The sequence below is a fragment of the Limulus polyphemus genome, unplaced genomic scaffold, assembly GCF_000517525.1.
Source record: "Limulus polyphemus unplaced genomic scaffold, Limulus_polyphemus-2.1.2 Scaffold9761, whole genome shotgun sequence".
Lineage (NCBI taxonomy): Eukaryota > Metazoa > Arthropoda > Merostomata > Xiphosura > Limulidae > Limulus > Limulus polyphemus.
Genome location: NW_013675371.1, coordinates 9,636 through 21,191, shown reverse-complemented (window position 1 = coordinate 21,191; position 11,556 = coordinate 9,636). Strand labels below are relative to the sequence as shown.

The 11,556-nt window shown below is 34.7% G+C and overlaps 1 protein-coding gene across 1 annotated transcript; it reads left to right on the top strand.

Moving 5' to 3' along the window:
* Nucleotides 1-1,103: 1,103 nt before the first annotated feature.
* LOC106476083 (arrestin homolog) lies at nucleotides 1,104-2,997 on the top strand (the record flags this gene model as incomplete). Its single annotated transcript, XM_013936755.1, has 3 exons — nucleotides 1,104-1,813; nucleotides 1,953-2,039; nucleotides 2,893-2,997. Coding segments are annotated over 3 exons (902 nt in total), but the record flags the coding sequence as incomplete, so codon positions are not given.
* Nucleotides 2,998-11,556: the final 8,559 nt, after the last annotated feature.

Below are 11,556 nucleotides of genomic sequence, written 5' to 3'. Positions count from 1 at the left end.
TCTAAATTAAATATTAAATGAAATAATTTCTACATCTTAAATACATCATTAAGATTATAACCATAATGCCATGAGGGAGTATAAAAACATTATTAAGATGATAACCTTAACGTCATGATGGGGTTTAAATACATCATGTTCAATGAACGTCCTGCCCCCCCCCCCCCCAGTAGATCAGCGATAAGTTTACAGACTTATAGCAATAAAATTAGGGCGCTCGAATCGCAAACTGTGGGTTCGAATCCCCGTCCCACCAAACATGCTCGCCCTTTCAGCCGTGGGGGCGTTATATGTTATGGTCAATCCCACTATTCGTTTGTTAAAAGAGTAGCCCAAGAGTTGGCGGTGGGTGGTGATGACTAGCTTCCTTTCCTCTCGTCTTTCACTACTAAATTAGGGACGGCTAGCGCAGATAGCCCTGGTGTAGCTTTGCGCAAAATTAAAAAACAAACAAACAACACAAAAGATTGCGGTATCTGCAGACAGGTTTAATCCAATAAAACGTTTTTAATGTATTTTGACTCCTCCCCTTATCCTTATTTGGTTCGCTAAAATGATTGGTAAAAGGGAATCAAAAAGTCAAGTACAATATTTGTCCAATGAAAACGTTACTGCCCTGAGTTGGAGAGTACATAAAGAATAAACTCAGCCAGTAATATTCGTGTTTTTACTACACGAGATCTTTTGTGATGACCCGCGTTACTCTGCTGTACAAAGCAGTGGTTTATATATCGCCAAAACGTAACCTTATCGGCACAATTCTGTTCGCTTAGCAAAAAAAAAAGAAAAAAAAGAGAGAGATTGGATGGAATTTTTTACGTCTTTATTTGTATCGTGGAAACGCTGCTCTGAGATAACTACATTTATATAATAAAATAATCTCTAAAGAAAATAAACCGTCACAATATCTCATAGAAACGCTTATCTTTCCTTTGTCAGTTAATCCAATTAAATTAAGCCACATAACCGTTTTTTCAGAGTGAAAGAGACACCTGGTGGCAGGAAACAGAACAGGTACCTAATAACATCACCTTTTCAATCCGAAACTAAATCATAACAAAGTGAGAGATTTTATTTATTTGTTATTTTTATTTCTTTTACAGCGTCTAGACCAGATGAGAAACCACACAAGAGGAGTACTGTCCGGATGTCACTCCGATGTGTCCACTACTTTCCCGCTCAGCCATTCAACCCACTTGCTCCCCCTAGCGCCTCAGTCTGTAAGACTTTCGTGTTCAGCCCCGGAAAACTCGAGCTCGAAACTGTCTTGGATCGAGAAATTTATCACCATGGAGACATAATGCACGTACACGTGACGGTTAATAACAACAGCAACAAGACAGTGCAGAAAATCAAAGTATATGCTATTCAATACGTGTACGTGTGCATGTTCACTAATGGTCGCTTCAAAAATCTCGTCGGCCTTGCCGAAACGGAAGATGGACATCCCGTTTCTCCTGGAGCCAGCTTATCACGTGATTTCTGCTTTAAACTAATGAGTTTTCTCAAGTACCCTGTAGCTCTTGCATTGGAAGGCGGGTTTAATGATGACGTCACGGTTCTGGCCACTAGTTCCCTGAATCCTCGGCCGAAAGAAAAAAATCCGTATGGAGTTATAGTAACATACAGGGTCAAAGTTAAAGCTGTCCTTGGTTGTATGGACAGGCCTGTTATTATCCATCTTCCCTTCAAAATCCTAAGTTATAGAACAGCAGACGATTTTACTTTTAGTACAAGGCCCAAGCAGCAGAGGGCGTTCGCTACCGAAATAGTTGATGATGAAGATAGTGCCACAGAAGAGATTTCCCGTCTGGTTATGTTTCACGCATGATACACAGAGTCGTACTTTGTTGTGTAGTAATAGAATGGATCAAAACTGTCTTTCGTTAAAGAGTCATGTTCAGCATTTTTATGGTAAAAGTAATGGATCAAAACTGTCTTTTTCTATATAGTTGAAGGGTCATGCCGGTCATGGTCAGTGTTTTTATGGTAAAAGCAATGGACCAAAAGTGTCCTTCCTTTACAGTCGAAGAGTCATGGTCAGTATTTTTATGGTAAAAGCAATGGACCAAAATTGTCCTTCCTTTACAGTCGAAGAGTCATGGTCAGTGTTTTTATGGTAAAGGCAATGGATCAAAATTGTCCTTCCTTTACAGTCGAAGAGTCATGGTCAGTGTTTTTATGGTAAAGGCAATGGACCAAAATTGTTCTTCCTTTACAGTCGAAGAGTCATGGTCAGTGTTTTTATGGTAAAGGCAATGGACCAAAATTGTCCTTCCTTTACAGTCGAAGAGTCATGGTCAGTGTTTTTATGGTTAAGGCAATGGATCAAAATTGTCCTTCCTTTACAGTCGAAGAGTCATGGTCAGTATTTTTATGGTAAAGGCAATGGGTCAAAATTGTCCTATCTTTATAGCTGAAGAACGATAAAAACCCAAACGCTTTCGAAAGGAGGACCTTTCTTCTTCAGGAGGATACTGGGAATGGTGCTGTAACTGAATGAGTGATATATATATATAAAGGGAGTTGGGTGACGTCATGGAGGTCACCTGGGCTTCCAAGAAGTGTTTTTGTATACCTTTCAAAGTACTGTTGTAAGTGTCTCATTTCTGGTGCAACACTACCAGAAACGAGAGCGTCATATAAAAAGGTGTTACAGGTGTTTTGCTTTAGAAATGGTCAAGAAAACTATACTTAAGTTTTCAAGTAAAAATAAAGGTGACACGTGGAGATTTACTGAAAAAAAAAGATACGTTAAGCAGGTCAACTTCTAAAGATAGGCATGGAAAATTATCATAAATAAATAATAAATGTTAGAAAGATTTGGAGTAAAAATTGAGAGTTCACTCTACATGAAATAGATAAATAAATATATTCTTTTTCTGATTCCAGGATCTAGAGAACAAAACCAATGATCGAAGATCACCGATTCCAGGTTCTAGAGGATATATAAAAACACTTTCTGGAAGACCAGGTGACCTTCATGACGTCATTTAACTCCCTTTATATATATATCACTCATTCAATTACCCGCCATTCCCAGTATCCTCCTGAAGAAGAAAGGTCCTCCTTTTTGGGTTTTATCGTTTCGTTTTAAGACTTCTTGAACCCACGTGTTCTTCTGACATCGTGTATTTATAGTTGAAGATTCATGGCCAGTATTTTTAGATATCTACATTATGTATACTGAACACTAACATTTTACTCCTCTTCTTTGCGAATGGTTAATTATCACCATCCCCAAACACGAAAGAAAATTAAACTGAGATGCATATTTCGAAGACTGTTATAATAAAGTTTCTGTATAAATCAGTTACCAACTGTAAATATAACAGACAAAACTCACTTTCACTCCTAAGATAAGAAATATGCAGACTGCCCCTTAGTTTATAAAGTGCAAAAAATAATATTAATTACTTTAAGGCTAAGAAGGGAGTCAAACACCACATCTGGTTAAAATCCCAGATCGTTTTTGTGGTTAAAATCCCATATCATTTTTATGGTTAAAACCCCACATCTTTTTTTTGTGATTAAAACCCCATATCGTTTTTGTGTTTCAAACCCCACATCTTTTTTTTTTGTGATTAAAACACCACATCGTTTTTGTGTTTCAAACCCCACATCTTTTTATGGTTAAAACCCCACATCGTTTTTGTGGTTAAATCCCAACATCGTTTTTATGGTTAAAACCCCACATCGTTTTGTGGTTAAAACAGCTAGTACTGACTCACAGTTTAAAAGAATAGTAAACAGCTCTCTTATAGAAATCCAAATTAATAGTTGGCAAACAAACAAAAAAAAAGAAACCGAGCTTTTGATCCAAACCAGAACCATTGTTAGCAGTAGAGTCTCATTATCGTCAGCAGTGCAGGATCTCTGCTTCATTGTTACTGGATAACAAACGTTTTAAACGTTATAAAAAAAAGGGTATAAGATAGAGAATTAAGGTATTGAAGAGGGACAAACTTTTGATTATAGTATATCAACATGTCACAAAACAGAACGGTTAGATTGTATATCTTTAAAAAAAAACTGTTGCGTCAGTATCTTTTTTTGAAACGATAGCTTCATACACCAGAAGTCTAGTTAAGATTCAGACATGCGCTGTGAAGAGAAAAGCAAGTAATACGTGGTTTTGTTAATTGCTTCACGAGTGTCTGCTGTCAGTCAAGTAAAGGAAATTGCTAGCTTGTCACGTCGCTGTTTCTTTTATCTGACGACGTTATTTCTTCATGTCCTGGAATTTTTTTTTTGTCATATTCGAAAGATAAGCGTGTGTTTGTTCTTCTCTGCTAAACTACGACCAATATTAAAAACAAGTAACAGAGTTACGTTTTGTTATCTAACCGTTTATACCAAGTAATCGGTAGTTGTGTTGATTAAGAAGTTAAATATAGCTGAACAAAACGATATATTCTATTTTACTTTAGTGTTGTTATATAATTAATCGTTAGAAAGAACCCGGCATAGCCAGGTGATTAGGGCGCTCGACTCGCAAACTGCGGGTTCGAATCCCCGTCCCACCAAACATGCTCGCCCTTTCAGCCGTGGGGGTGTTATAATGTGACGGTAAACCCCACTATTCTTTGGTAAAGGAGTAGCCCAAGAGTTGGCGGTGGCTGGTGATGACTAGCTTCCTTCCCTCTAGTCTTTCACTGCTACATTAGGGACGGCTAGTGCAGACAGCCCTCGTGTAGCTTTGCGCGAAATTCAAACCAATATCCAAGTTTTAAAAATCGTTAGAAAGACCAGTACTGTTTGTTTAGTTGATGTGTTCAGTCTGTAATATAAAGGAAAACGGATAAGAAAAGAAAAAGTAGCTTTCTAAACTAGGAAAACGATTTTCTTTACAAGCACAAAACAGGGAGAGGGAAAAAGGGATCGCATTGGTGGGTGTGAAATATGGAGCGCCATCTATAAGGTAGTTGTTCGTTGATTATTTAGTTGTGTTTTAATACATTTATTAGTGACGTCGTTGTTCTAGTGCATACCTTCAACTGAAGTTTGTTGGAGTGTTTTTCATGTTTTAACACACTGTAGTTTCGTTAGGTTGTAACATGTGATCTGCTCTGGTTAACCGTTGTAATATGTGATCTGCTCTGGTTAACCGTTGTAATATGTGATTCGCTCTGGTTAATATGAAATGTGTTGTCAATATTTTGTGAAAGACAGACTCGCTAATGGTTTCTCTAACGTGAGGGGTAACGAGCCCCCATCAACTAATCCTCACACAAATTGATACAAACTCTTTAGCTCATCTAACGTGAGGGGTAACACAGTCTTAAAGACAGACTTGTTAACACCGACAGACGATAACACGTCTGATTTGTTGGATATCACTAGAACAGATCAAAATATAGAAAACCATCCTTGTTCTCTAGTCTTTTGGTAACAACTTACACAAAGTGTTTATCTACAGCAAGTTATATACGGAGTACGACGTCTGATTTGTTGGATATCACTAGAACAGATCAAGATATAGAAAACCATCCTTGTTCTCTAGTCTTTCAGCACAAAGTGTTTATCTACAGCAAGTTATAAAAGTTGTATTATGATATTGAATAGCTTAACTCATTAATGAGTTTTCTAGTCAAGTATATATCATATTAGATGTTGTGTAAAAGTTCTCGTCAGAGGCGTAATTGTAACATAATGCTTTGTAATTATATTCTGTACTGGCAGTAAAAACGTTAGCACTTTAATTTCTGTGTTTCTCTTTCTAAACAGCTTTCATTTTTTTTCCACCTGATAAATTAAGATATTCAAATTTCAGTGATTTCCTAGTGTACTAAATACTCCCGTACAAAGTATAAAATTAAAAAATATTACTTCAGGAAATTCATTTTTCGGGATGATATATTGTTATGACAACAAAACAAAACATACATTAATATATTTTTTTTATCAAAAAATACAATCTGGAGCATGAACCTAAACATATCTATTTACTGGGTGTACCAGAGAGTCTTAAGCCTAAACATTTCCATTTACAGTGTACCGATATGTTTTAAGCCTAAACATATCTATTTACTGGGTGTACCAGAGAGTCTTAAGCCTAAACATTTCCGTTTACAGGGTGTACCTGAATGTTTTAAGCCTAAACATATCTATTGACTGGGTGTACCAGAACGTCTTAACATTTCCGTTTACAGGGTGTACAGGAATGTTTTAAGCCTAAACATATCTATTTACTGGGTGTACCAGAGAGTCTTAAGCCTAAACATTTCCGTTTACAGAGTGTACCTGAATGTTTTAAGCCTAAACATATCTATTGACTGGGTGTACCAGAACGTCTTAACATTTCCGTTTACAGGGTGTACAGGAATGTTTTAAGCCTAAACGTTCTATTTACATCAGCGTTCAATAAAAACGTTTCAAAAATATGGTGTTAGTGTCATCCATGAAGTTTTGGGGAAAAGTCGCGTGATACACGCTAAAAAAATTTGTCTTACATTTCATGTTATTGAACCTAATTATTTCAGATCATGGCATTATCTCATACGAAATATGTGTGTAATCTTAACGAAATTCAAATATTTAAAAAAAAACTCATTTTGATAATATGTACGCGTAAGATAATCTTTAACTAAATTTCGGGTGTTGTGACAACGAATCAGGCCGTGTCCCTCTCCCACCACCCCGTTTTCAGGGAAAAGAAAAAGTGTATCTTATTTACATTTTATTTGTTTGTTTTAGTGAAACGGATTACCTGTGCTTTATCCATAGCGGGGTATCGATCATCGGATATTATATTTTTCGAAAATCCATAAACTCACCACTAACCACCCCCCTGGAGGACACGTTACATTGAACTGAAAATAAAATCAATTATTCACTTTCTTTTCCCTTTAACATCAACCAAATGATTCGTTGTAAAATGCATACATTTTAAATCCAATATCGTGGTCCCACAGTTGCTCAGCGTGTTTCAATACCTGTGGTGGGCAGAGCACAGATAGCTCATAGTGTAGCTTTACGCCTAACAACAAACAAACAAAATAAGATCGTTAGGCACTCGCTTGAATAACCGAAAAATATGGAAGCTTTCTATTAATAAATGGAGAAAAAAAATCGGGCTTCCTAGAAAGTGATAAATAAAATGTTGGATATTTCTAGATACAAGCAGAAGAGTTCTAAATACTCTAAGTTAATTTCAAATGTAATATTTCATAGTTTATAGGTATCTGATCTATACTACAATATTTCAGTGTGTCGAAAAAATATTATTACAGAAGCATTAAACTCTTAATTGACGGACTAAGCTAACCCTGGTCTTTGAAGTAATCATTTGAAAATATTCTTTGAAAAGCAAGAATATACTGTTTATTCAGACAAAACAAAGTTGTATCTCTTCAACAAATCAAAGATTCTAAAATGTGTATATGTTTTTAAAATACACAGTTCACCCTGTTCGAAAGTTGTGCTCGAGAATAAACAGATTGTTAACAAAAGAAACCCTTCAGTTCTAAGTGTCTATTAATTAAAGATCTATCACTGAATCATTTTCGTGTTCTCACTTTATTGAAATCGATAGCACGATAGTGTCTTAGTTGAATAAAAAATAAATCTGGCTCAACGAACAACGTTTCACCATCAAACCAACTTCATTTACTTAAGCACTGTAGAAGCTCTGAGCTTATAAAGACATTTCGGATTCTGGCTGTTGCTAGGAGACGGTTCCTTAGCAACCATAATTGAAAAGCACTTCTTAGAATACCGATTTAGGAAAATCAGTGGATAAAAATACATTACGTGCTAAAGTAAACCAACTTAGTAATCTGAGTTACATTAAAAAGATTTTAAGAAAGAAATTATTTACATGTATTTTTTTGTTTTCATTTGTGATAAAAATTTAATAAAAAAAGTTAGGAAATATTTTTATAGTTTTGTTTGTTCCCTTAGAGAGAAGCCACTTTAGGCTTCCGCTGTGTCTACCGCGGATAATTAAATCCCGGATTTTAGCGTTGTAAGTACGTACCATTGTCTCACCGACGGACGTGTTTTAGTCTTCTTTCAACGTGTATTTATTCAGAACAGTTATAATTAGGTTATTTCTTTCTTTTTTTAACCTACTAGTGAAATTTTACTTATCGTTCTCACAGTTAGAAACATGCCATTAAAAAAAACAACTAAAATTTAAGTATTTCAAAATTACAGGTTTTTTTTCAAGTTCCTCGAGGGTTACCTTCACCACTGGCTGTTCCTAATATAGAAGAGATAAATTAGAAGGAAGGCAGTTACTCAACACCACCCACCGCCAACTCGTGGACTACTCTTTTACCAACAAAAATGTGATTGGACGTTTCGCTATAACGCCCCCACGTCTGAAAAGGCTAGCATGTTCGGTAACCGGATTCAAACTTAAGACCCTCAGAATGCAAGTCGAGCACCCAAACCACCTGGCTATGCTACGCCACTTTTTTTTCTTACCATAACTATATTAGTATTTCCTTTTTCGTTAAGCCTATAAAATGTACAAAATAATATTTCAAACTTTTGTTATAAATTTACTTCACGGTAACCATCGCATAGCCCTAGTCTCCGGTTGCTATTTTTAGAATAACATTAATTTTTTATCAATCAAGTAGTCTAAGTTTTCATAGATTCAAACAAGCACAATGCATCGTTAGTCACGTTTCTTAACACGCCAGTCACTGGGAATGTTCATATTAAGGCTTTGTTACCCCAAAATAAATTGTATTCCAGGACTTGTATCTTTCTGGTAAAGATTTCTTAATAATTAAGCCCAAATTTCAAGTTAATCACGCCATCTTCTTGTTTACTCATTTCTCATTATTTAAAAAAATATGAAATTGTACACTGTACAGGCGTCATTATATAATTATCAATATAAACATTTTAGTTCATATATCTGAGTTAAAGGCGGTGTTGAGTACAGGAAATTTATAATTTTGCTAATACGTTTTACATACAAGATATGTGTCCTACTCCTTAACATAATTTTCTTTCGAAAACAAATAAAAAATGGGAAATTGTGAACACTTGGCTGAACTTAAGCCTAAAATTATGATTTTATGTAGAAGCATCATCGTGTTCGTATTCACAAAACAGAAAAACAACGTCTTTAAATATTATTTTCTTCCAATCAGAATAAGCTATGTACTTAAAGCGAAACTCAAAATCAACCTGGCTATCAGTGCAACTAATTACATATACTTTTCTTACATTTTTACTTGAAAGATTCGTCAGTTCAGTAGCCTCGCTGTTACGATACTTTCGTTCCTTAGTATATCTATGTTAGTCCTAAGTACTTGGTTTAAGCTAATAATGCAAAACGATATTTATAATAAAATAAATAGAAAATGATAATAATGATATTCGGGATACTAACCAGTATAATCAATAATGTTAACGAAAATAACAATAAATGAATAGTATATTAAGATAAAGTACCATTGAAGGTTGTGCAACATGGTAGTCTCTAAAACATTCTATACAACGAACATATTTCTTTATGGTAATAAAACATGTTTACTGTGGTACTACTTAGATGGTAGGTCGCGTGGGATTTTTGAATCAACAAACATTCGAGTGGTGGTAAAGCAAATATTTAATGAGAACAGATTAATATAACCTCATAACTGTTTTTTTTTCTTGCAAAATTGAAGCGAAAGACGTCATCAGACAAGTTTTCTTCTATTTTGTCGTCTATGCAGATAAATATGTTAGTTCTGTTACTTGTAAGCTACACTGTTCTAAGAGAATGGGGTTTTATCGCGATTTTGCGGGTATTTAAACATTGCTTTCAAAGAACCAAGAGAAACTTATTTACGTATTTATGAATGATAGGAAAGGAGTGTTGTAATATAATTGGACGTACATCCCCTGAGATCTCAATGTACATCAGGGTTTTTCTTTGATGTCTTATACTAAATTCAAAAACAAAATTTTCAACCTAAGCTTTTAAAGCACTGTAAGCCTAGTAATAGTATGCTAATAACGTTTAACAAAAATTTATTCGATTCATAACCAACGTGACTAATTTACTGGTTATTTTTTCTCTCTATCAACAACTACCCGATTTTTCACACACTCAGTACCTCACTGACTTTTCAAACACTACTCTATAACTTCTCAATAAAGACTTCACTTAACTAACTCAATACTTCTCTGGTTCTTGTATTTATAACTAATAAGTTACTAGATTATTGACGACATCGTGAAGTTTCTACATATTCTAGAACTACTTTTATGAACACTTGTTATCTTAACGTCATGCACCCTCTAGCAAAAACTAAATTAAAACAATGAAAATATAAGTTACTACAGTAATTTATTTGTAAATGTAACCATTTTTTTTTGTAGACAAATAATTAAGCCTGATTGTTTGATCAGATAATCTGCTAGAGGGCCATCTAGTGTCTTAAAATGGTACTACATAATAATAATCGATGTGCTCGGAGGAAAACGAAGTTTCACAATAAAAAAGATAACGATACTTAAGATAAACAACACTGTTTATTTATAACAGAAGAGAACACAGATATACATTTAGGAATTCTACAGATTCCGTCTTCAGTACTTAGCTTTAGATGCTGAAGATGGAATCTGTAGAATTCCTAAATGTATATCTGTGTTTGTTTGTTTGTAATTAAGCACAAAGCTACATAATAGGCTATCTGTGTTCTGCCCACTACGGGTATCGAAACCCGCTTTTTAGCGTTGTAAATCCGTAGACATACCGTTGTGCCACTATGGGGCTTTTTTCATAAATAAACAATGTTGTTTATCTTAAATATATTTATTCTTTATATTACATAATAACAATACTTATATGATCTTATATCAATTTTGATAGAAGAGTTAGCACCCAAAACTCAAGTGAAAAAGGAATAGGCAACTATTCGAAAGCGCTCGAATTCTGGGTTTTTTATGAAATTAATTACATGATCTTATAGAATTTCTGTAATATCTAACTGTATTTTTTTGGCACTTGCTAAAATACTTTAAAGAATGCAGTGCAGAATGTTATATGATTGGAGTAATTGTTTTATATATGTACTTTCTGTACACAGACCGATAACGTAACTTCAATGCTACTTAAATGTACATAACTGTCTGTGTGAGTGTTCATATTTTGGTTTGATACTATTTAAACTATGAACACTTAAGACGTCGGTTTCTAAATACACCCCTTTTGTTTAGTTATCGTTTATTTTGGTTGTAAACAACTCTAGCTTCAGTGAGTGACGAAACTTCACAATGAAGAATGTAAGTATTGATACATACTGCTCAAACTGGCTTTAGTAATAACTAAACTTAACGAAGAGTGTAATTATTGGAACATGCTTTTCGAAGTATATAAAGTTTCGTCGGTCTCTTCAGTTGTAGAATTTGATACTCATCATACAGAGCTGTTCTTGTTAGCAAAGACGGCACACCTGTGTTGACTGAAAACTTTGCTTTGTCTTCAACAGGCCTGAAATGATCAAATGACCAGTTTTGAAATATATATATATATATATATAATACTAGCTGAGTTACCCGGCATTGCACGGTGAAAATTTAGATTTGAAATGTATAGATCAGTATTTT